Source organism: Tachypleus tridentatus, chromosome 13 (assembly GCF_004210375.1).
Source record: "Tachypleus tridentatus isolate NWPU-2018 chromosome 13, ASM421037v1, whole genome shotgun sequence".
Taxonomy (NCBI): Eukaryota; Metazoa; Arthropoda; class Merostomata; order Xiphosura; family Limulidae; genus Tachypleus; species Tachypleus tridentatus.
In genome coordinates this window covers 143,098,088-143,124,149 of record NC_134837.1, presented here as the reverse complement: position 1 = coordinate 143,124,149, position 26,062 = coordinate 143,098,088, and the positions used below count along the sequence as shown (strand labels likewise).

Genomic DNA, 26,062 nt, shown 5'->3' with positions numbered 1-26,062 from the left:
AGTACTATATACATTATGACAGTAAGTAATACAGAATAAAAAAAATAACTAAATTTAGTTAAAGTATGTTAAAGTACGAAAGTTAGTTTAAGTTACTATAATTTCCATTGCAAATATTCCTTTAGAAATATGGATACATATTATGTAAGCTTTGTTTTATTACTTTTTAATCTCTTGAGTCAAGATGTTGATGGTTATTGAATGAGCTTGCCATCAATACCCCAAAACATTTAAACTTTAAGTCCAATCTTTATTTTTAAAAATTAGCACTACAACTTAAAAAACAACAACAAAAATCCTGATCTTATGTCACAAGGATACAATCATTGACAATGCAACTTCTTCATAACAGAAATCTTAGTAATATGTTATTCAAAGATTTCACAATTGCAGTATAATCCCAATAAGCATTTTTGGGAGCTGTGAATTGCAGCATCAAGATTACAATAGTAGGTGGTAAGCATATAATAATCCTTCCCTAAGAAAAAAAAAATGTTTTGATCTTAAATTAGTTGTACTTAGAACTTGCATACCAGTTCACAGTAACCTTTTGTCTGTAAATAACAAACCTACACATCTTCTTTCTTATTCCTCATTATATTTATACAGAATACTTACACTACATTAGTTTGAAAAATAATGGCAGATTTAAAAAAAAATCAAAAGCAACTTTACAAATCAAAATGAGAACCTTGTGAATCTATACACTTTTGCCAATGAGAAACAAGATCATTTATGCCATGACGATGAAACTCTGAAGTCCTAGAACTCAAAAATTCTTTAAAGCCATTCTCTTTTGTTGAATCTTTTGTTTTGTAAAACATTGTCTAAATGCTTGAAAAAGTGGTATTCAGTGGACAACAGGTCTGGGGTGTGAGGAGAACAAAACAATGTTTCATAGCCCATTTCGTTATGCTTCTGCAGTATCATTTGAGCAACATGTGGCCGAGCATTATCATAAAGCAAGATTGGTCCTCTTCAACCGACTAATTTTGGCAATATTTCATGCAAATTTCTATGAAATTCTTCAAATTCTTGACAGTAAACCTCTACAGTCATATTCTGGCCCTGGCTGAGCAAGCTGTAATGGATGATATTGGCCACAGACCACCATAAGGTAACTATAGTCTTCTCTTGGTATAACTTTGACTTTGGGAAGTGTTTTGGAGCATTATCATGGTGGAATCATTGTGCAAGTCACTTTCTGTTTTCATAAATGATCCACTTTTCATTGCAATGACAGTTCAATAAAGAAATTGGTCATTTCTGTTGCACAAGTTCAAAATGGCAGTTTTTCTGATTTTCACCAAGTTCATGCAGAACGCATTCATCAAGTTCTTTCACTTTTCCCATTTGCACCAGATGGTCTAAAATTGTAGAAGTGTCAAAATGTCCTTGTGCAATTTCTCAAACAGTATGGTGTGGGCTTTTTCCACTAATGCTCTCAGTTGGTTATTTTCAACAGCAGAAGGATGTCCTCTGCCCTCCTTATATACAAGGCTCACATTCCCATTACGAAACTTTTGGAGCCATCGTTGTATTGTACCTTCGGAAATGGTTTCTTCGCCCCATGCTTGGTTGATATAACGAGCTGCTTGTGCTATTACACAATTTGAACTCATGCAAAAAAAATGATGTTAATTTTTTTTACTTCGTTATTTGTAAGAACCTGAAATATTGGAAAAAGGTTTAAAAAAGCACTAATGAATAGAAGAAAGCTTTAGTTTTTAAATTATATATATGAATAATAAAAAAAGACAGGTTTCTTATGCCTATAAATCACTAAAACGTTAGTATGAAAATGTGCCATTATATCAAGTTATTGGCTTACTTTAACTGTACTTTAGTGACACACACCTGTAAATCCATAATAATCCACTAGTAATAGCTTACAATACGATCTCAATCTTCAAACTCGTGTTCTACTTACTACACAAACTAACGTGGCAGGGGTTTAATTTAGAGATAGAAATATCAGAAAAATTCTCTCTCCAACTGGGGTGCTCAGGAACAATGATATTCCTCTTCGTCCCCTTTCGTGAAATCTACTTACTACTAGCTATTTGTTTACTATATAATAAACACACAAAGTAAATGGTAATCCCCGCCTCTTCCGTTATATCTGAGTAATTTTTTTTCTCCCCGCTAGTACATCAAGAAAGCAGTTATTAATTTACTAATTTAACGGTGAAGAAACAAATCCTAAGCACAATTATATTTTTCTTCTTTTTCTTTGTAGCTGAAATGATAAGTAATACTAAAAATTGTGTTTAAATTTTACTTTGGTTGTTATTAAACACAAAGGTACATAAAGCATTATTTGTGCTCTGTTCACCTCGGGTATCGAAACCTGAATTTTAGAATTATAAGCTGTAAGGCTTACTAACAATTGAGCTAACTGTTCTTTGTTTGTTTTTGAATTTCGTGTAAAGCTACATGAGAGCTAACCGCGCTAGCCGTCTCTAATTTTGCAGTGTAAGACTAGAGGGAAGGAACCTAATCATCACCACCCACCGCCAACTCTAGGGCTACTCTTTTACCAACGAATAGTGGGATTGACCGTAACAATATAACGCCCCCACGGCTGAAAGGGCGTACACGTTTAGTGCGACGAGGATTCGAACCTCCAATCCTCAGATTACGAGTAGAGCACCTTAACCACCTGGCCGCTTCGGGCCGACTGGGACTCTGAATAGCTCATATGTAAGGTGATTTTCATAATGTGTGTGTGTTTTCTTATAGCAAAGCTACATCGGGCTATCTGCTGAGCCCACCAGGGGAATAAAAGATTTTCATACTGAGTTTAAAAAATACTGTTTATTATCTTACAATTTTCGCATTTAATTTGCATAATCGCAAGAATCTCTAAATGAATATCAAAAGTTTTTAACGTAAATGTTTATATTTTGTTTTCCAATTATCACTAATTCTAGCTATTATTATCAATGTACAGTGCAATGAAATATGTAAATTTAAGAAATGTTTATCTAACTTTGTAAAGTTGTTTGTTTGTTTGGTTGGTTTGTTTTGAATTTCGCGCACAGCTACACGAAGTCTGTCTTTGCTAGCTGTCCCTAATTTTGCAGTGTAAGGCTAGAGGGAAGGCAGCTAGTCATCACCACCCACCGCCAATTCTTGGACTACTCTTTTACCAACGAATAGTGGGATTGATTGTAACATTATAACGCTCGTAGTGGAGGACATTCTGCGTGACAAATTGGTATCTGGAATAGGGAGATTGTGGTAATTTGTAACTGTACGCAGTTGTTTACTTTTTTATTATTATCATTGAAATTTTTCCGTGTAAATATGAGAAAAACTGTGTTTTAATATTTTATTGCTAAATTTAGCTTTGGAAACGTTTGAAAATTTATAACTGAAGTATAGGAGTTTAAATTTCGTTCAAACCTGTAAATCTCGTTTTGGGTTTACTGAAGGTATGATAATTAACAAAATGGTGGTTCTTAGGCTGTTATTTTGTTCACGTGCTTGGAGTACTGGTTTAAGTTTTGTTAATAGTTTTAAAGGTACGGAGCTTTCTGTTAAATTAGCGAGAATCCACTTTACATCTAGAAATAATTACGAAAGTATTATCATAACTACAAAGGATTCGCACCAATTTTAGTAAATCAAGAAGAAAATTTAAAAGTATTAAAATTTATATTTGATTGGCTTAGTTAAACATAAAAATTTGTGTTAATTTTTAAATTATTTTATTTGAATTATCTCATGAGTCCATGACTAGTATTAAATATGCAATTACCGTTGATCGTAACGTGTAATGAAATTTTTGTTTAATACTTAATAACTATAAGCAATAATATCAATAATCTGTCAATGCCATTAAGTTGATGTACATATAGTTTAGAAATTATAAGTTATGTTAGCTTGTAGATAAGTCATGTAATTTGTATTAATAAATATAAAGTACAACTAGTATCAGAAGGTTACTTTAACAAAATTGCAAAATTTTGAAAAACATGATACTTACACTAAGCTTCACAGTTTATTCAGAATCTTAAAGTGTGATATTTCAGTGTTTCTAAATAATTTTTAGGGATTTTAACATAATTCAGAGTGACAATGGAAGGCTACAACATGAGACTAAAAACAAATGCACAGGCTATAGTCTGGTTGACTGCATCATAACAAAACACATTCCACTTGTATAGGAACCCTGTTTCTACCAGTTAGGTATGCATTTCTTCAAGATTACTATGTTCATACTTTGGGAGCCTTGAAGCAACTTTATATTACATAATATGACAACTGATTTTTAAGGGCCACCTGTTATTACACAGCCATGTTGGTCCACTTTTGATTTAAAAAAAATAAATGATTGGTTTTATGATACAATTTAGCTTTTAACCTGTTGTAGGTTTCAAAAAGTAGGGTTCTTGTAATGCAAACTCTAGAACATGATGGCACAACTAAGTTTATATTACAACTGATCTCAATCAGTCAGATTGCTTAACAAATGCAAACTGACTGCTGTGTGAGATGAGACTGCAATTAATTGCTATGCAAAATGCCACATATTTTTGTGTTTTATCCAAATTGTATAAGATGCCAACATTTTGATATATAGCAGTCAAATGCAATTCAACATAAGACATAAGAAAACATGTAATTGTTTAATTCATCATGGTAACGTAGTGGATTTATTAAACTTTGACTGAAAAATTTTTGTAAAATGCTAAATGAGAAACTTATTAGGTTATTACTTAGGGATAGGTTAAAGTCTCTTGACATATTTTCATTATACAGGAGTAGTGTTCTGCAGGACACTGTTGAGGTTTTTAAGGTTATGAAAGGTGTGGAATTGGTAAATCTTGGTGATGTTTTAATAAAAAATATTCTGCAGACTATTGATTAATTTGACTCAAGTTTGAGATAAGGAAAATTTTGATTCCAGTTAAGGCAATGTTACTTATACAGTGGTTGACCTATGGAAATTTATCTCAAGATGTGGTAGAAGCTGCAATGTTAAAAGATTACCAAAAAAGATTGGATGAGTAGTTTTTGGGATCATGGTTGAATATGTGAAAAGTAATTTTTGTATGTAATTTGGAGGATGACATTAGTAAAAAATTGGGATAATATACATGGGTAAAATGGTCCCTTACTATCCCATGAAAATCATTAATTATAGGACTGAATAATTGTCAATGAGTTCAAGTTGTGCTCAATAACAACCTGAAGACTTAGAAGGGAGTAATTGTAGATCCAATTTCAAGATTGGCAAAAAGTTGATAATATGGAATAAACTCTATACATACATTTTTATTACATTTTTTGGCAAGTTATTTTCACATTGCTCTTTCATTTTATGAAGTGTGTTTATTCATATTACACATGTTTATGTGTTTGTATCTAAAACCTTGAATTTGCATCCTTCCTTTTATGAATTCTCACTGTCAGCCCCTGTGGTCTTTTGATGAAGGTTAAGGATTCAGGCAACATTTTATTTTTCATTCCAAACTCATAAAAGTATACATTTCAGGGTTATCCTGTGTTGCACATGTGTGACATCCTGTTGCTTATGCCAAAATTGTTAGTTTTTTTCTCTTTAGCTTGAGCTAGTTTCACTGGAATGCTTATTTGGTTCTATTTATGTCTTTCTTGGTGCATGACAGCTAATGTTATCTTCATCTCATCACTTTCTACTTTTTGTACATTGTTACTACACTTTCACTTTGCTTCAGTCTTAGATTTTTCCCGTACTTTATTTGATTGCTCTCCTTTTTGTGTCTGTCTCCACACAGTTGATTGGGATTTCACTGGACTCCTCTTACATTCCTGCTATATAAATTTATTGTAAGTTGTTTCTCTTCTTTTTATGGATCTGTTTTTTAACTGGACAGAATTGTGAAGACTGGGTTTGGAGCTTCATGCAGATAATGGTACATTCCATAATAATAGAGAAGTTCTAACAACTTTATTTTTATCCTTCTAGTGCGAAGTTAGTTAGTATTGTATATCCTTCAGGTGTTTTTGGTTGGTGTTTCATGACTTCTGTTTTGTTCAAAATGATTCTTGATGTTCTCTTCCAGAGGGTGTGGAATGCATTTGCCACTTACACTGTACTTTCAGGTAATATGCATGTCATTGATTGTTGCATATTTGATTCATTTATTCTATTTTCTATTTTTCTTCATTGCGACATTTCTAGAACATTGCGATATACAAGTCTGTATTTAGATGCTACATTTTTGAAGTAAACCCAAAAAATATTCCTTTCTGATACAATACACTCCCTCTTCTAATGAGAAAAGTTTTTCTCCTTTGTGCTGCACTCTATTTGCAAACTTTATTGAACTCATGTCATAAGCCTTCATCATCCCCATGTTGGAAGATGAGGTTTAACTTTATTTACCTCAATTTAATTTAATTTAATTTTTTTTGCATGTGTTTTATTTACCCTTGTTTACTGTGCCTTTTTTTGGGCTTGGTATGTCACTTGTATTCCGAAGTTCCTGTTAGCACTTTGGGTGCGTATCACTTATCTGTTAATGACTTTTGGCCACATGTAAGGGTGAATCATCAGGGAATTTCATGGTCTTTGATCACAGGGAGTAGAGCAGTCTATGGCACAGATGTTCCCTTTTCATGCCCCTCTTCATTTTCTACTTTTAAAGCTTTTTACACTGTACTTTCCCCTCAGAGTGGATTCCTGTTTTTGGTGAGGAGACCTCCCAGGGAAGGTTCTGCTCCTTCAATTTACCTCCTCTGGGATCTAAACATCCACCCATGTGATTGCCGTGCATGGTGACCTGTGAAGGGGAGGAGAGGTTCCTGGTGGTTGAGGGGTCCAACCCTAACACACCATTTTGGCCTTGAATTCCTCCTGACAGGTGGCCTTGGAGTGGCCCCCCTTGGGTCAATTGGCTGGTCCACTTGAGCTAGGGTTAACCAAGTACCAGTGTTGGAAGTTCTCAACAGTTGTTGTGGACATTGTATCTAATGCTGGTGTTTGGATATACTGCTCACGAAACCCTGGCATTGCTGCGTGTCCTTGCTTGACATTGTAGTGCGTCCCCTCGCAGGGCCTCATGGTGGGTGGGGTCAGCGGGCATCAAAATTTCCTTTTTTTTTTATTATGGATCCTTCAAATAAAATTTAAATAAAACAGTGAAAAAATAGTTCATAGTTAAATGAACACATCTTGAAGTTTCTGAGCAGCAATCTTCAACATCTGTAACACCTGTTGTACCTCATTTTCTTGTCCTACATTTTCTTTCAGACAAACCTTTAGGGCAAATGTCCCCTTTTTTTTCAAAAGGGACTGGAAGGACTTGCTGGTTCTCCAAAGTCATAAAGAAGCTTCAATCTGGTGACATATTGGTGGAAACATCCACATCTCAACACAGTGAACTCCTCTTGAATTCAAAGGCAATTGGGGATATACCTATTGAGGTTACACCTCATGCTACTTTGAATTCGTCACAAGGAGTTAATATCTTCAAATTTAGAGGGATTTGAAGAAAATTTTTGAGTTAAAGATTCTTGCTGGTTTTTCCACTCAAGGAGTTTCTGTGGTAAGGCGCATCTCCACATGCAAAGATGAAGTTACAGTGCCGACCAGTATCCTCGTTCTGACATTTATATCACGTCTTCCTGCCAACATCAAGGCATGTTATCTTAATTGCATGGCCATATATTCTGAACCCTCTCTGATGTTTCCAGTGTCATAGGTTTGGTCACTAAAAGACGTCATGTCATTGTTCCCCGACGTGTACTTTTTTTGGGGGCAAGGACCAAGGTGCCTGTGATTGTGCAACAGACCCTCATTGCGTCAAGGGCAATGGCTGTCACCCATCCTACTTTTATTTTTGCCATAAATGGTTTGTAGAAAAAGAGGTGCAGCATTTGAAAACGATTCATAACATTACTTATCTTGATGCTCAAAAGTTACTGTCCACTGCTTCATGTTGGACATGTGTTGCTGCTCTTTGTTCCACAACTACTGTGCCTCCAAGAGATTCATTCTCAAAACAAATGAAAAGACATTTGACCTCCATGGTTAAAAAAGTTCATATAACAACTTTTACACCCATCTCTGTCCCTTATATACATTCTGACAAACCCCAAGATCCAAATCCTTTGGTTCCAGGCACAGGAATTTCCTCAGATACATCATCTTCCACCCCAAGATGCAAAACAATCATTCGTGCCTCCCATAATCACTGGAATTACCTTCCAACAACATAGATCTGCCCAGTCGTCCCAGGGCAGGATACATGTAGGTCGATGTACCTCACTCGAACAAGGACAGTAAGGAATAAAGATGGGGTCATAAACAGAAGAGTTCTCTACCCCATTCGCCTACACGTAATTAAAAATGGCCACCTTGATACAATGGAACTGTCGAGGTTTACATTCTAATCTGGATGACATCAAAACACTGATTACGACCTACCATCCTGTATGTCTTTCCTAACAGGAAATATTTCTAAAACCTGCTGATACAGTCATTTTTTGACAGTTTTCTATGTACAGAAATGACAGGCTGTGTGATGGACGAGTGCATGGAGGGGTGCTACTGTTTGTTGATCAGCATGTGCCCACCTTGTCTTTGCCACTCAACACACCCTTGGAGGCCCTAGCCATCTGTGTTTCCTTTGATCATACTATCACTGTTTGTTCTCTCTACCTGGAGCCTGGAGAGACCTATGGTCAATCAGATCTTGATGCTCTCATTGAACAGTTGCTGTCTCCCTGTTTAATGGAGAATTGCTGATATTGATTGGAGGGATTGCTCAGTAGAGCATATACTCTCTGATCACAACCTTTCTCTTTTAATACCGGTTTTTTTACTTGGTTTCATGCACCTAGTCAGTTCTTTACTACTATTGATTTCTCAGTTTGCTCCCCTACATTATTCTTTCATTTTTCATGGAGGGTTGACGATAATCCACAAGGCAGTGATCTTTTTCCTATAATTTTGAGAGAGACTGGCCATGGTCAGTGCTACCCAACCCCCGTGCCCCAGTGGAAGCTGGATCAGGCAAACTGGCCCTCTTTCACTGCTCTCACAGAACTTTATCCTACCATCATCTGTAAACCATCAATAGATAGCTGTGTGGCAGCTGTAACTGACTGTATTATACCAGCAGTTGCTCAATATATTCCTAAAACCTCGACATATTTTCCACTATATCATCGTGCATGGTGGAATCCTCTCTGCCACATTGTACCAAAGGCTCAAAAACGGGCCTGGGGTACATTTCATAGATATCCCACACTCTCAAACCACATCACTTTCCAGTGGGCCCGTGCACATGATTGGTGGGTAAAGCCAGAGGAATTAAGTTCACAACAGGCATATCTTCTACCACCAGTTAGTTCCAAAGTCAAATGGGACAAGATTCATTGGTCATGATACATGATACAACGTGGAGGTATGGCATTTGCCCATTTTGATTAAAAATTTTCTATTGAACAGGAGATTACAAGTTTGAGTGAGTTTGACACTTTTCAGTTCTTTTCTACAGGAACTTGTAGTGCCTCAGGGCTGTGTTTTGAATGTCACACTTTTCAGTATGAAAATTAATGCCATCACTGAACAACTCTCTCTCACTATTTCAAACGGGCTCTCTGTCAAAGACTTTTACATCTCATATCAGTTGTCGAACATGAGGTTTATTGAGTGGAAGCTACAGACTGCCCTCAGTTGTTTATTGAAGTGGACCACAGCAAACGGTTTTACTTTCTCTCTCTCTCTAAAACAGTTCATGCACTTTTGTCACCAATGGGGTATTCACCCTGATCCTGAACTCCATATCAGTGAAGTTGTGCTGCCTTTGGTCCCTGAGACAATGTTCTTGGGGCTTATTTTTGACCATAAGCTGACTTTTATTCCACACATCAAGCAGCTATGGGTCAAATGTACAAGAACACTGAACATCCTCTGTAACCTTTCTACTACCACTTGGGGAGCAGATCGATGTTCTAAGCTGAAGATATATTGTGCTCTTATATGATCGAAACTCGACTATGGATCACTGGTCAGTGGCTGTGCCAGACACTCAGCCTTAAAGATGCTGAACCCAATTCATCATCAAGGACTTTGGCTCTGCACGAGAGCTTTCCGCACTTCCCCGGTTCAGAGCTTATACATAGAGTCTCATGAATCTTCTTTGCACCTCCGCCATTTGCAACTGTCTTTACTATATGCTTCGAAACTTTGTTCCTTACCAAACATCCCACTTGGGGTTGTGTTTATTTTTCTAGGTGGGCTGTACTTTTTCAGAACAAATGGTCTGCCATTGCTCCTTTTGGTCTTTGTATCCAGGTGCAAGGTGGGTGAATTGGGTTTGTTCTTGGATAACATTGTTATATCCACTGGTCAGCCCATCCCACCATGGCTTATTACAGTCCCAAAATGTGACCTTTCTTTAAGTCATCTGAGAAAAACAGGTACTCCCAATTGGAAGTACTGTCTTATATTTACTGAACATGTTTTGAATAATCTTTCCATTCCTATTTATACAGATGGTTCAAAATCAGGTGAATCTGTGGACTCTGCCATGGTTTGTTGCAGTTCAGTGGTTGCACGCAGAATCCCCTTTACAGCTTCTGTGTTCACTGCTGAACTGTTTGCCATTTCTCTTTAACATCTACTTCTATCCAGTTTTTCTGGATACTGGGCCACATTGGTATTTGCAGGAATGAACTAGCAGACACAGCAGCTAAATCTATCTGCTTTAGTGCTATCACAGCTGTGCCTGTTTCATACATGGACTATGATCCTGTATTCAAGGCTTGGTTTCGTGCCAGCTGGTAGTCAACTTGGAGTGAGCAATGCAAAAACAAGGTTTTCCAAATACAACACTATATTGGACTTTGGCCATCTTGCTTCTGTAAGGATCAGAAAAAGAAAGTTGTTCTAACTAGACTATGAATTGGTCACAGTTTTTTAACTCATCATTTTTTTTTGTCTGGAACTCATGCACCAGTTTGTAATCTGTGTAACACTTAGATCACAATAAGCAACATTTTACTTTCTTGCTGTCGTTACAACTCTCTACAATGGCACCATTTTAAACATGTTCTGTCCCAAGGTTTGTCCATAATGTTAGACAGTGTTATTGGTGATGGTGACACTGTCCACCTTGGTAAAGTTTTTAGTTTTTTAAAGGCCATTAATATTTTTAATGCCATTTAAGTTTTTAAATTTATCCATTAAACCCTTTTTAATGTGGTTCCCTTTTAAGAATCAGTCTCTCTAGTTTGATTTAAAATTAGAAAATGGCCATAACATTAAATAACTCGACACCAGAACTAAGGCCAACTTCAGGTGATTGACAGTGGTTTTTGTACTTACATGTTGGTCTTCCTGGTGGGTTATGATAATTACAATTATGCTACAGAAAGTCCTTTATCACTTCTGTTACTGTAGTTTTTCTCTTAACGTTGTAGACTAGATGTAAACATTGGTTTTATGCTATTTATGTTATTTTTTTTTAACACTCCTATGAAAAGTGGGGCCTAATAGGCCCCAGAGCAACTTGAAAAGTTATTAATATTAGGCTAATAATTTTGTATTTAAATGAAGTTGCAATTTAAATCCATTAATGAATGGATTAACGAGATTCCCACTGTCCCTATCTACTATCTAGCGAAACCACAGCCAGGGGAACGGGCTTGGAGAAATCAGGACTAGAAACGTCTTTTCATAGGAGTGTTAACTGTTTTGTTTTACCTTAATTTCCTTTTATGAAATTTACTAAATTTCTTTTAATTTTACCTTTCTACCAGATGTTTGCAAAGATAGCCTTGCTGCTTTGTTCCATAAAATACTAAATCAACCAACTACACTGTGCTTTTTTCACAGTGTTGGGCGACAGAATTGGTATGACCATTCCCCTGTGGGTTTTGGGTCAGTCTACCCTTGTAACTTTAATGGTATGCTCCTAAATTATGGAACATCAGTTGTGGGTTCAGTTTTTACTTGCTTGGCAGGAAAGGTCCCAGTTTTGGTTTTCATTCCACTTATAGTTCATCTTCCCACTATGGCCTTCCTCTGACAGTCTTTGTTGTACCTCATCCCAATCCTCCTCCTGTTTGAGGCTTTTCACAGAAACCTTTTGAGGTTTTATGAGGACATGCTCTCCCTCTTCCCTTGCACTGTATACTATGTGTGATATTTGGCTCTGGCCCTACATGTGGTGTAGTTATTTTTTAAGACATTTTTGTTTACAACATTGCATTCTTGCAGATTCATTGCAGGTCTCTGTATATACAAGATCTTTTTATAGTGCCATTTTTATGACATTTTGAGGGTAACACAGTTATTGTGACCTGAGAGTTGCAGGTGGCTTCTGTCCAACAGTGATCCACCTTTTCCATTGGATATTCCATTTGTCCCTGCTGGAGCTGGGCATGGCTCTGTGTCATGTCTCCCAACCTTACCTTTCATAGTTCTACCTGTCCCAGCTTCCTGCTGGACTTACGTTCACTCTTTTTCTTGGCAGTATGTGGCATGTATGCAATGGTTCAAGTGACTGCTTGATGAGTTTGGGATTAGTTTTATTTTGTCTGGTAATATTTGTTCATCAGAACAGTTTTTTTTACTCTGATGTTCAATGGACCCCTCATGACATGTGAAACCCTGCATGAGATCCCTTGAGTGATCCTATTCTCTTTATCTTCTTGATGGACAGCCATCATTGGTGGTTGGATGAGGCCCATATATCAGCTGGTGTCTCACTTTCTCCTCTGAGGGCACAATTACATCTGTTCGCAGATGCATCTCTTTGAGGTTGGGGGCATGGGTTGACTACCAGTGGGGTTCAGGTTGATGGTCTGTGGAAAAATGTTCTCACCATATCAACATTCTGGAACTTGTGGCTGTCTGTTATGCATTGGATTTTTAGGTTTTTTTCTGTCAATAGCTGTTTTTTCTTATGATCCATTCTGAAATTTCTAGAGTGGTGTCACCAATTCAAAATCCCTATGTTTTGCATATTGAATCTTATCTGTTGTGGCCCACTACCATCACACTAATTTGATGGTGTTTCATATTCTGAGCACATTCAATATGGTGGTGGATCATCTTTCCCAACCAGACTGGGTTAATCCCATATAATGATTCCTACATCCTGCTGATTTTGGTGGCTCTATTGTTCTCTCCATATTATTGCACTTGCCACTGCCTTCACTCACAAGTTACCTCAGTTTTGGTCCCTGGTTCCCCATCCTATTTTTTATTACATTAAATGCTCTCAGCAGGAATTAGTCTTACCTGTTTCTTTCTGTTTCATTACTTTATTGGATGGTATCTCTTATCCTTGCCACTCCATACAGAGTCTTTCTGATTGCTTCTTATTGGCCCACTTACTCATGGTTTCTTCAGTTGCTTCAGTTCCTGATGACTCCTCCTAACCCTCTTCCCTTTCTTACAAACCAGTTATATCAATTCCAATTGCCATTTCTACATCCTGAAATTTCTGTCCACTGCATTCATGCCTGGTTTGTGTCCAATCATTGGCAAGGAGTTCCAGGTTCTCTTGCAGAGTAGCTTCTCGCTTAGCCCATTCCATTTGTCCTTCTTTGGCTGTATACCTGAGGAAGTGCAGCATTTTTTACTCCTTGATTTTGAATCAGGGCTTCTAGGTTTCTTACACTACAATTGCATATCTTTCTGAGTTCTGGTTTTTGAAATTGGTTCTTCAGTATCCTCTGTTTCAAGGTTTTGGATGACATTATTTAATACTTTCTGTTTTTCCCATTTCTACAGGTTCTTTGCTTTTTCTGTCCTTTCCATGTTGCTCTTTTTTTTCTATGTGTGTTCCTTGTTTCACCTCTCTTTGAACACATATTTCTTCCTTCTCCTGGCTTGCAAATGTCATAGTTTGGAAATTGTTGCTCTTAACATTATCAGGACTTTGTACCATTCATCCTAATTATGCTTTTCTTCTTACAATTTCTGTTGATTGAGAAGGTCAGTCCTCCTTTCTCATCTCTACTCTTATCCTTATCCGAATGGACTCCTCCTCTGTCTTGTTTGTGCCTTCCTTTATTATATTGCTTGCACAACTTCCTCCTGGTGCATTTGTTCCTGTCTCTTTATCCCTGGCAACCTTTCTCTTCCTGTAATCTTTCCCTGGTTATTCTCATCAGTTGGTTTAACATTTGATCCAGTTGGTTTCTTCCACCTTGTCTCCTTTTCAATGTAATCTCTTTCACATTTTCACACACCATATCCCTTATCTTATCTCTTGCCCCTCATCTTTGATGGCCATTAAGAGAAATTATAAGACTGGGCATGTGGATGACTGCACACATTCATCTCCCTCTGCTTACACCACATTGCTGTTTCTGCTTTCTAAGGGTATCTCCCGCTACCCTCAGTTCTTCTACAGACTTCAACAAGGCTGTGACCCAATGTAATTATTCAATAAAGCTCAACTTTCTTTCAAAAACCCTTGATTCAGTTTCACTTTAGATCCTATTCTGTGGCAAGTAGTGCCTGACCAGGTATTCTATTTGTACTCTGAATGGGTTCCACTTGTATAGTTATAACCATTTACAGAGATCTTGCTATCAAATACATACTGTAAGGTTGATTCTTATACATTTCCCATAACTATGTACATTCACCCTAGAAATATCCCCATCCTGAATCATATCTCCGATGGACGGCATGGATAAAGCACAAGTGGATTGTTGTTCATCCATGCCATGCCTCAATTTAATAAATCAGTGTGGTCTGCTTTTAAAACTGCCTGTGTTGTTGTCCCTTAAGAGTACTTAATGCATATTTCTCCATTTATTCCAATGGAGTATGGCAATCCTTACTATTCACCAGTTCCAAGCCATTGGGATTATTGACCATGAAGGCAACCTGATGGATGAGTTCCATATGATAGCTATAACCATTAAGTTCAAAGTAGGGCAGTAGTGGTCTTCTGTGATAGAGGAAGTTACAAGATCTTCCAGATGGGTGACTTTCCCAGACTTACTAAGTGTGGTTTGTTATGCCCTGTCCACTCTACACCATGGATCACATCATCTGTTTATCACTTTTCTTGATGGGATTGCATGATTTTACATTTTACTGTCTCTTTGTTGCATCATACTCTCCCATGTGTTTGTGTTCCTTATATGTTTTGCCATGTCTGATGGTTCTGACTACTTCCCTTTTCACAGGGAAGAAATACCTGGCTCATACGTAGTGCAGTGCTCCTGCTCATATCATCTGATCTGTTCCTATCTTTTAGGGTGTGTCCTTTGGATGCTTTTAGGGGATGTTCCTGTGCTTCTCTTGTATTGATTTTTCCTCCAGATCAGTTTGGGATCCAAGCTGAACTTGTGAGAAAAAAAAGAGATTACTGTATTGGAAGTTATGATTTGCCAAAATGAAAATTTATTTCTTCTCACACTTTCCACCATTACTCCCCACACATTTCCAATGTTTAAGTGCTCTACCAAACTTCAAAGTGATAGTTCAGTAGTGGTGCATAGAGGGTGTCATGTGCGTCACGATAGAGTGCTCTCCTATTAGTGGAAAGGTGATATGTGATGATTTGTGCAAAAGACATGTTGGATCTTTTGGATTCTAACAGAGGGATAGTGGAGGATTGTGGCACACATTAAGAAAGTTTACAGTATAACACAAAACAAGAAAAGCTTATATTGTGAGAGGAAGGAAGTACCTATTGGAAATATACATTTTCATCTGGGAAAATTATAACTTTTACATCAGTTCCTCATTTCTCCCCACACCATCACCTGGATGGTGGACTCATTTGTTGTAGAGTGTTGGTATCAAAATATTTTGGAAATATGCAAATAATACTCATGTAAAAGGCAGAAATAATGAGTAATTATAATTAATTGAATAATTTATCATCTCAATACATTATTACTTAAAATGTAAAATAAAATTGAAGATTTAGGATGCATTATTTTGTACTTGCTTTAAACAGAGCAGCATATTTTGTTTTTGTTACTGTAAATTTACTAATGTATAATTGTGACATACTGTTTCAAATGTCAACTTAGCAAAGTTGTTTAGTTGCTCTTTTACTTTCCTAGTCTACATATGAGCCCATTTAGCTTTAATAATACTTATTATGATTTTGCACAGGCCAAGCCACAGTTGCAAGTGTTCCTTCTGCTTCCTTTTCCTTTGTAGTATTATTTTATCATAATACAGTAAAACCTGTCTAAGCTGGAAACTGCATAGGGTAGAAACCTGTAGAAGTCAGAAATATCAAAATTTTGCAGCATTATCTGATGATTTCTCTTATAAAAGGCCCTCTATATGGCAGAACCTGCCTAGCACAGATGGAAAACTATCTTTCACATACCTCATCTATCAACAAGTAGGATTAGAATCATTTCTTTAAATATTAATAAATTATTGTTTAAATAGTAATTTGCTTAAATATTAATACTGTAGCTTTCAGTAAACAAAATATTATTCACTGGTAAAATGTAATATTGATTTGTATTTTATGTACATCACACTCTTTCTTAATCTAATGTACTTTTAAGCTCAAAATAAAAGCAGGACATGGTTATACTTTAATTCTTGAAAATGACATTATTGTGAGTTACCCTCAAAAGGCTTTTATTTCTCTGGTATCAAAAAGGTTAAAATCATTGATGTAAATAACTTATCTTGAGTCACTTTTGAAGAATTTGGGCCTGCAATATATATATCTTGATCAAATTCTATCTTCAAAGATTCCATACACCTTTTACTGAAACACATGGAGTAGCCTCTTCATACCAAAACTTTGAGGTTACATGTTTGTTATGAGGCATTTCTGTCCTGGGAGTTACAAGTGCATTCAATATATTACCACTTGGAATAACTTGGCTGCTTCTATTTTTAGGTACATTTGGTTGGTGTGGTATTATCAGGTTGAAAGTTAGCCACTCACATTGTAAAATATCAAGATGTGACTATACTCTGATGCAGTTGGTGTTAATACAGTAAAGGGGGGAACAATCCTGTAATATTAGCATTTTATAACAGTTTTATTCACCATTTCCATTACTGTATAAAAGGGAATCATAAGGGTGCATAGCTACTGCTTGAATCAAAGGATGTGAAATCAATGTATTCTAAAGACAGCAGATATTGGTTTTAAATCTTTAATTAAAACAAAGTATAGAACAAAGTTTCAACCTTCTTGGGTCATCTTCAGATTAACAAAGAGAGTTTGCAACTGACCATTGCTGGGCACAGGTCTTAAGGAAAAAAATGGGTACTGGATTATAAGTGTTGCAGTTAAATGTTATTAATTAATATAGATATAAAGGTATTCCTTTGTATTGGTTCAGTTTTGTTTTGAGTTGTTGTATAAATAGGGCTTCTTTGATTTTGTCTTTGTATTTATTTCCCTACTTTAGTGTATTGGTGTTTCCTGTGATTATGTTGTGCTTATTCAATTTGCAGTGTTCAAAAACATGCAGAGGTGTTTTCTTGTGTTCTTTAAGTCTGGTTGTAGTTTTTCTCTTTGTTTTTCTGATATAGAAGTGGTGGCAGTTGTTCCATTGTATTTTATAAATAATATTGATGTATATTTGTGTCTGTTGTGATGTGAAATCATTTCAATACAGATAATTTACAGGATATGCCAAACCTTTCTTGGAATGTGTTCACTTTTATTAAGATATGGAAATTTGACATAATACAAATACAAAGAACTGTAATGGAAGAGGTAAATGCTTACTTAAAATACAATTGCTTCAAATATTTAGTAAATTTTCAGCTATGAAGGTGAGGCTTCTGTATTTTTATTTTTTTAGACAGCACTTTAGAGGAACTGACGTGGCTACTGTTTGACTGATCTCTTCATGTATCATTGCAAAGAACAAATAAAATAAGAATTTTTGGAGAAATCTCAAAATTAATGCTTGAGGTTTGATGGCCATAGAGAACCAAATGGTAGATCAGGAATCAACAAAGTGAACCAACAAAGGTTCTTTTGAAGAAATCTATTTCAACTACATATGAATTATGTAATCAGATATTGGTGCTAAATTAAGAAAAATAAAAATGTTAGTTTCTTGCAATGTGTGCCACCCATTATTTTGTTCTTTTTAAATTTAAATGTGCTCAGACCATAATATGTATAATTGGGTCTTCAGAATAATTCACTAGGCAGGCATATATTACAAAAGCCACAGGACAAAATTAATACAACTGAGTGTCATATGATTGTGTGTTATTGCATAACTGCTATTGATTTTGGTAGGGTAATTGATGTATTTGGTAGTGTAAATTTTGTGCTTCCGTGTATAGATGTTTGATTTGAATTGGTGTCTTGTAAATAATATTATGGCTCATAATTTTCAACTGAGTAATAAAAATTAAGAATTAATTATTATTATCATCTTTATATTTGAGAATATATGCTGTAGTTGATTGTTTCAAATATGTTATAAAATGTTGGACTTGACTGTTAGTTATATGGATCATGCCAGAGAAAAATGCACGTAGAAAAACTAAGGCTTGAAAATTCCTGTTGATGTATGTGCATTTTAAATATTTATGTACTAACTACATGCTAATGTAGGCTTTTTATTTATAATATTTGTTTTACAGATTTTTCAAGCTGTCACTTCTGGAGTATGTGTAATCATCATTATCGACACTCAAGTTCATCAGTTTTATCAAATGTGTAAGTTACATATGTTGAACAGATTGTAACTAAATCTCTTTGGAAAAAGCTGAACTCTTTTAAGTTTAAATAAAGCAAATTTAGATATTAAGAAAAGTAATCTATTTAATGACTTCATTTTTTTACTTTTAAGTAACATACTCTCTTTCAGTTGTTCTAAGTGATTCTGTCAGACACACACACACACACAGATGAACTTTTCAAATTCTCTCTTGTTTTTGCTTTCTACAAGTTTGGCAGTGTCAATTGTTTGACTCATGAAGCCTATTGAGCAAATATGTTTTACATAATTATAAATAATAATAAAGAAATATATTTATTGCAAGAACAACTCAGAAATTTAAAACTTGTAAAAGTAAACAATTTTCAAAATAGCTCTTGTGTGATGATTCTTATTAGCATGAATATGTTTATTATGCTTTTCTTGTCATGTAAAAGAATGAAAGAACTACAAGTTGTCTTTTATTTATGCTAGTTTTCAATGAAAATTATTTGAATTATTTTTTTATTCACATGTTATTACTTATAGCTAGCTTATTGACAATTCAGTTTTGTAAGTTCAGGTATTCAGTATTTTTCAAAGATAAACTACATTTTCCATTAATTTTAGCAGTTGTGTAGTGGTTGCAAGGCTTAGAAAATGGACTGAGCTAATATAGTGTTAAAGAATATAAAATATAGTTATGCTTAATCTTAATATTCATTGGAGATATTTGATAAATTAAATCTGAAAAACTGCAAGATAAACAAAATGTTTTTCTGATCATAACTAGAAAACCTCATTGAATTTAGTCTAGACAGAGTCTTCATATATTCATATACATAAAATGCTTTTTAAAAAAAATATTTCTTGTGTGCAATAGATATCTAATGTTAACTAAACACTTGCCAAATGTAGTGAAAATATATTAATTGCATTATAAGCTATAATATGCATAGTTTCATGTTTAGGTGGTTATTTCTTGATTGGTAAAAATGTCCAAGGGAGAGTGATTTCATTTATAAGATAGTCCTTTTCATTAACCTTTCTTGATAAATACAAAGCACAGTTTTTATTATTATAATTATTACAAAAATACAAGTTGATGTACTGCTCTTTTGTGTCCTTTTTCTGAACTCTACAGTGATTTATCCAGCTTTGCTAAGAAAATATTTAAATTGAGTGTAAACCTCGGTATAGTGGTGGATAAATTACTCAAACTGTTATGGTAATGCTTTGAAACTAGTAATAAAGTTGATAGATATATATTATAAGTCAAAAAGTAGTTGTTTCTATACAAAATCACTAGTTAAGCCTAACTTGTAAAACTTTGTACAATGTTATTACTGATGTAGAAGAGATTCCTTGCTGAATGATTTTTTAAGGTGGGACAGAATTTTTACTTTTTCATAAGCCCAAGTTTCCTGATCTTAATGATATTTATCATAAACCTTGAGAAAAATGTAAAAAAAAAAGATATTAGTTACTTGTTATTTTTTAAAAGTGTCGTGACATTGGGGAATTTTCTCATGATTTCCATTTTTTAAGAGAAGGATTCAGATATTTCAAACCTGTTTGTGTGGCTACTCTTGTGAGCTATTATTGGCAAGGCTCATTTAGCAAATAATTTGGAAAGGTGGTATTATAAGTCATGATTTTCAGTATGGTTTAATTAAGGAGGAGGGACTTTTGCCTCAATGATTTGTTAGATTATTTGACAGGGCTTCTACTTTTCATGGGTGAGAATGAGTCTTTTTGTGGAGAAAACTGCTTATAATGTTTTGAACAAGATTAATTAGTATTTCTTTTTTTTTAATTTTGTTTAGAATTAGACATCTTTTATTTATTGCTGTATGTTTCCAGTGTGTAATCTTATACAAAAATCTTTCTGTGTGAGAATATTATGCACAAATTTACATCTCCATTTTATTGACAGTCTCTTGGTCAGCCATCTTTTGTTGCATAGTACCACAATTATTTGATGTCTAAATGTATCTTCTTCTAACTTTACAAAATCTGCATGGTGGAATAAGCTGAAGATATAATATTCTTTGATTTTTTTACAGTGTTGTTACTGTTGTTAAAGAGATTTTAGACTGAACTGTTTCCTGAGATGAGACAAAAAATTTTTTCAGGTTTATAATTTTTCTAAAGTGTAGTTTTCCTGAACCTGATAATTTTTTTTTTACCTTGTATGACAGGCCTTGGCAAATATTTTCGGATCTAGGAGCTAGCCCAAAACTAAAGAGCCAAGTTTGCATAATCAAACTTCAAAACTGTTTGTACTAGGAACTGGGGCTACACTAGTGCCTCCGTTATCCACAATTTTTTTATTAGCAATGATGTTTTTCTTTCCCTAGATTATCTTAGACAGTAAATTATGTTTTGGAGAAATAGTCACTCAGAAATAAACTCTAGTTGTAAAAGTTCAGGTGTTACATAATATCTGGAGTTTTCTAGTGCAGGATCTGACATGTATCAAATTGTAAGTTTGCTGGTTCAAGTCTAGCTTTGCCTCTTTTGTTTGTAGCTGGTAAGACAGGAATACAAAGCAGTTGTAGCTTGGTTAACTTTATTTCATTAATAATTAAAAATGTATACAAAAACACATAAATTACACATTAAGATTAATTAAAGATTTCACTCAACTTCACTTGTTTTCTGCTGTTCTATGCTGCACAATGAGTGTCCTTTAACTATAGATGTATGTTCAAGATGTGTTGGGATGTTGCCCAGTTACTTGCTCATCCCTACAGATAATTGGTATTTTCAATTTGTTTTAACGAAGGTCTTTTAGTAATAATTCCCTAGCATGGAATAACAGTAGTTTTTTATCTAATTTTTACAGGTATTGATAGGGTGTCTATAAGAGGAAAAGTACTGAAATTTAGGAGTTATATCAGGAATTAAATTTAATTAAAATGTGAATGGGCAATCAGAAGAAAAAATATTGTGGGAGAAAATGTGGGATTGTAATTGTGAAACCCATGAAATTTGTAGAAATTGAGCATAACCAACTAACAGTGTGATGGACATTTGGCCTTTATGATTGTGATGAGTTTTATTATCTTTCATGATAATGTGGTTGAATAACAGCAAGGAAGGTTATAATCTGAAACAAGGAACTTAAATATATTGAAATATTGTTCCTAGATAAAACATTGGGTTAACTAGTGAGATACAGTAGTGCATTGATTATTTGTTGTTTCTGTTATCTGTCATTTTTTGCTTTTCCCCAGACCACCACAGATAAATTGAGGCACTGGTGTATATTTATTTACTTTCACAGCAACCAGTGCATGCTAACAATCACATGACATCAACAAACGTTTGATAGTATTGCCTGAACAAATTGCCTTTGGTTCTTGTAAGTCTATACACATACATTTATTGGTTTAATTGAGAGAAAGAAGTAAAATAAAATGGCTCAAAATTAGTAACATGTTATGCAACCACAGCACTTCATTCCTTATAAAACCTGCAGAAATTCTGAATTCACCACTAAAATCCTAGACACAAAATTTGATTTTGAACTCAAAGAATGCAACAATAATTCCAGTCATCCAATAGTCCAACAATTCTCTAGATTCAAATTCTATTTACATAGCCCTATGCACAAACAAAATGGGAGAAAATACTAGGTGCCACAAAGAAAATTTTAGTAACCATGGCAACCTGACATCCAGGGTTTGTTGAGGCCTGTTGTATGATCACATTTAATATTTGTATTTTATGTTCACTCATTTCTTCAAGGCTTATTCTGGTGCTGTGATATCAGTATTAGGGGCTGCTATTGATTGGAGAATTTGGCACTATACAATGAAAAGTTTACCATCACAATGCAATATGACTAATATTGAATTCAACTTCTTCCAAATCTTAATTTTAGTATTCTGAATTGAAGTATTTTTAGTAATGTGGTGAAATACAAACGTTTGTTTGTTCAAGCTATTTGTCACTGTCACTGAGATAATGCTAATTTTGTTATATATGTTATATTTCAATTTCTAGGTATCTACAAATATGAAGTAAAAACATTAACAAGGGAAAACTGATTTGTAGAACTTTATTGATTTAATAACATCATTTCTTGAGACGAATGTTGTAATAAGAACATACCATACAGAATATCCAGACAGAAGCCATCTTCATTACACACATTCTGATTTTGTTTGGCAAGCCCTGATACTTTGATACGTCCAATACTTGTTCATGTTTCATTTCATATGACCATTGCTTGTCACTATTTCTTGCAGAAATGAGCTATTTTTGATATTTATGGTAAAACTATTAGAAATGGATGTTTTTATCTTAAAATTATTTTTCTGACATAAAGTGTGTGCTTTTCTTTTCACACCAGAAATATTAAAATAAATTAATCTAATAAGTTTTATCAGGTTCAATAAAGACTTGAAAGAGAGAAATACCACTCACTGCTGTTAATTGTACAAGGATTTTTTTTCTGTAATGGACTTAAAATATATGACTAATCATTTCAGCTTTCCTTGTGCATTTCAAACCATACAAATGTTGACCATTAAATAGAGAGCAAATGTAGGAAGCTCAACTAGGAAAAATCTGTTTGTATCGTGGCAAGTAACCAGTAATATAGGTATTAGTTATAGTGTAAAAAAAGATATATTTGAACTGCATTTTGAAATAAAGATATTAATTTGTGTTTAAGTGTCAAATGTACAGAGTTATCTATATCAAAATATTTCTTTTTCTTTCATTAGTATTCACATAATTTCCTAAAACTTAAAGTTCCATGTTGTTCTTTGCAAAACTGTATTAGTTGATCTCAATAAACTGTCCAATAATCATTTTTTTTTAAGAGTACATTTTTCAGACCTTTTCTGTAGGACTGAAACTAAGCTAAAAATTTAATATTTATTCATGTTCTTTTGTAGTGACTCCTGGGTTGTGTTAACAGATGACAAGTCTACCTTTATTGGGTGGCATCCAGAACGAGAATTTCCTTATGAGTATACCAGGGTAAGATGAAGAAATTAAATATTTAGAAATGGTAGATAATTGCATTGTTTCCTTTCTGCATTTAATTCCTAAATATAATATATGTGAAAATATTTAGATTAAGTAGCTGATTCTTAGTAATAATTTTAATAGGAATTCACAAAATATTATTTGGTGTACAGCTCACCAGTAATAAAGCTAATTACATCCGAATTTCTTTTTTGATATTTGTATGAGGTTTTGTAACAGAAGATGATAAGAACTTAAACATAAACATTGAAATTTTATCTATTTCAAGAGGAGATAAATTAAAAATTTTATAAGCAGTTTCAATTGGAATTATATATGATAAAAAAGAATCTCAGTATTTATGTTAAAATTTATTTTTGTATGTCTTTTCATGGTTATATTTTGAATGGGTTCTGTAAATTGATGTTTGCTTGTGAGGCTGAGTGTCAGCAGGTTTTTTTCTAATAATGTTATACATGTGCAGTTCAAGCATTTATAGCTTACAGTTTTTAGTTGCAGGGCAAACGTGGCCATGTCCAATATGTTAGTTGGAAAATGAGTATTAGTTACAAGCAAGTAACTAAGTATGTGATGGGTTTAGAGCAATCTACTTTTCTAATGTACCAGGCCAGACCATTACTTTTAGATGGGGGTAGATCCATACTTGCCTGATATTGCATTAGTTAGTTATTTCCAAAAATTTTATTCGACTATCAAGCCAATGCCTTTCAGACTTGTATGGTAAATGCTAGTCTAAGAACAAGTTTCACTAGTTTTATTTACATTGGAAGATTTGGCTTGCCCTCTGGCAGGGTCTCATTCATAGATTAGGTAGCCACCATCTCTAGACTATATACAGTGAATAAGATGTAAAAGTTACAGAAAAACTGTGTAACTTGAGTTCACATAATAACTTAATAACATTACAGTTAAAACTTAAAGCAGAAATTTCTTGTAAACAAACTAGAAATGTAGGTTAAATTTAATAAAAATAGCAATCTTAGATTTTAAAATCAGATATATACCAGAAGGTATAATATTGTAGAAATATGATATGGTATATAACCTGTGCTGTAGAGTATAAATAAACATCATACCAGAAAATAGTTTATACGTGTTTTATTGGGTTCTGGTTTTATATATTTTGTCTCCTAAGTTTCAAAAGTAATTTAATTGCTCCATATATGGTTTTGGCAAGAATAGGTGCCTGCTGATAGATTTCAAGCACATTTCTTTTTTTTAGTCATTTTGTTAGTTTTTCTGTCGTTGTGATATTCTGTAAAAATGTAATTATTTTTCTGTCTACCCTGTTAGGACATAAAAATTGGACAGGTGTTGGGCATTTTTGAAAATTATTGCACATTTTACCTGTTCTTAGAGTTTTACCAGACTAATGAATGTCCATATTGCTGGCAAAGAGTGTAATGTCATGTGAAAGAAACTTCTTGTGCTTGTTATCATGCAATCTACCAAAAGCTCATCTGTTTTTGGCATGGAACTTGTTTCCAGAATTAGGATTTTGAAGTTTATAGAGGTTGTGTCTTTTTGGGGGGGTTAAATTCTTTTCATCATATTTCATGTTTCAGTTTCATAATCATTATGATATTCAGTTGTGATCACTTTCCACTTCTGTTTCAAAGAGGAGTAGGACTTAGCTTTGTTTATGTTGAACTGAAAGATATTTGTCGTCAGGATGTAGTCAATTTGTTATATATAGGTCTCCTCATCTGATGAATAGTTTTTGAGAGTAAAGTGAATTGTTTATAGTAAAGAGATGGTACATTATAAATTTCAGTAGTTGTAATACACAACCATTTCACATGTTTGATGCTAACCAATCTTTTATACTATAAATTTAGTTTTTCGTGATGATGAGAAACCCACTTGAAGTAAAAATGTATCTCAGGATGGCTGTTAAGAAGGTAGAAACATTGTTTTCTGTTTATTTGTAAAAGTGTTAATACTTATGCTAGCCGTCCTGAGATAGAAATTTAATTTTTAAAACAAATCAATATTTCTGAGACTTCATTGCTTTACATGTCACTTTAAGTTTAAATTTACTTATCTGTACTACTTATACTATATGATATATCTTCATTTCTAAGCAAATAATATTATGTTTAAAAGGTTCTTATTCATGGGATTCCTGTGGAGCCTTATAAGTATTAAAATGTTTTTATATTGAGGCTTTGAAATGTTACTGAAGCTCTTAACCATTTCAGTGCTATCAGTATACAAGATATAGCAGCCAGTGAAAATGCTATCACCATGTAATATATATGTTTATTTTTCTCACCACTCTTTGAAATTATATTGGTGCTTTGGCATGGTAGCTAGTTTTCATATAATTCACCTTTTTAGTAGTTTATATGGTAATGTAAGAGTGTGGGTGTTTTGGCCTAAGGATTATTCTGCATTTGGTGTTTGTGATGTGATTTTGATAAATTTGACAATAAAC

The 26,062-nt window shown here is 34.3% G+C and overlaps 2 protein-coding genes across 14 annotated transcripts in view; one reads left to right on the top strand and one right to left on the bottom strand.

Moving 5' to 3' along the window:
- Positions 1-2,152, bottom strand: part of LOC143240565 (acylamino-acid-releasing enzyme-like) — a 69,164-nt gene extending 67,012 nt beyond the window's left edge. For 5 of the 6 annotated variants that reach the window (XR_013021818.1, XR_013021819.1, XM_076483210.1 and 2 more), the window contains exon 1: positions 1,858-2,152. Coding sequence is in view for 3 of the 6 variants with exons in the window: in XM_076483210.1 (XP_076339325.1) it covers positions 1,858-1,869 (12 nt within the window). In the remaining 3 variants the exon portion in view is untranslated. The remainder of the gene's footprint in view (positions 1-1,857) is intronic. The other variant, XM_076483213.1, reaches the window with a different exon arrangement.
- Positions 2,153-3,063: 911 nt separating this feature from the next.
- The window catches only part of mRpL42 (mitochondrial ribosomal protein L42), a 34,824-nt gene continuing 11,825 nt past the window's right edge, over positions 3,064-26,062 (top strand). The window contains exons 1-4 of one of the 8 annotated variants that reach the window (XM_076478147.1): positions 3,064-3,243; positions 18,566-18,641; positions 23,532-23,616; positions 25,464-25,526. In XM_076478147.1, coding sequence (XP_076334262.1) covers positions 18,592-18,641; positions 23,532-23,616; positions 25,464-25,526 — 198 coding nt within the window. In that variant the 5' untranslated portion in view covers positions 3,064-3,243; positions 18,566-18,591. Of the gene's footprint in view, positions 3,257-3,358; positions 3,649-18,565; positions 18,642-23,531; positions 23,617-25,463; positions 25,527-26,062 lie in introns of those variants that run through there. The other 7 variants (XM_076478146.1, XM_076478148.1, XM_076478142.1 and 4 more) reach the window with 7 other exon arrangements.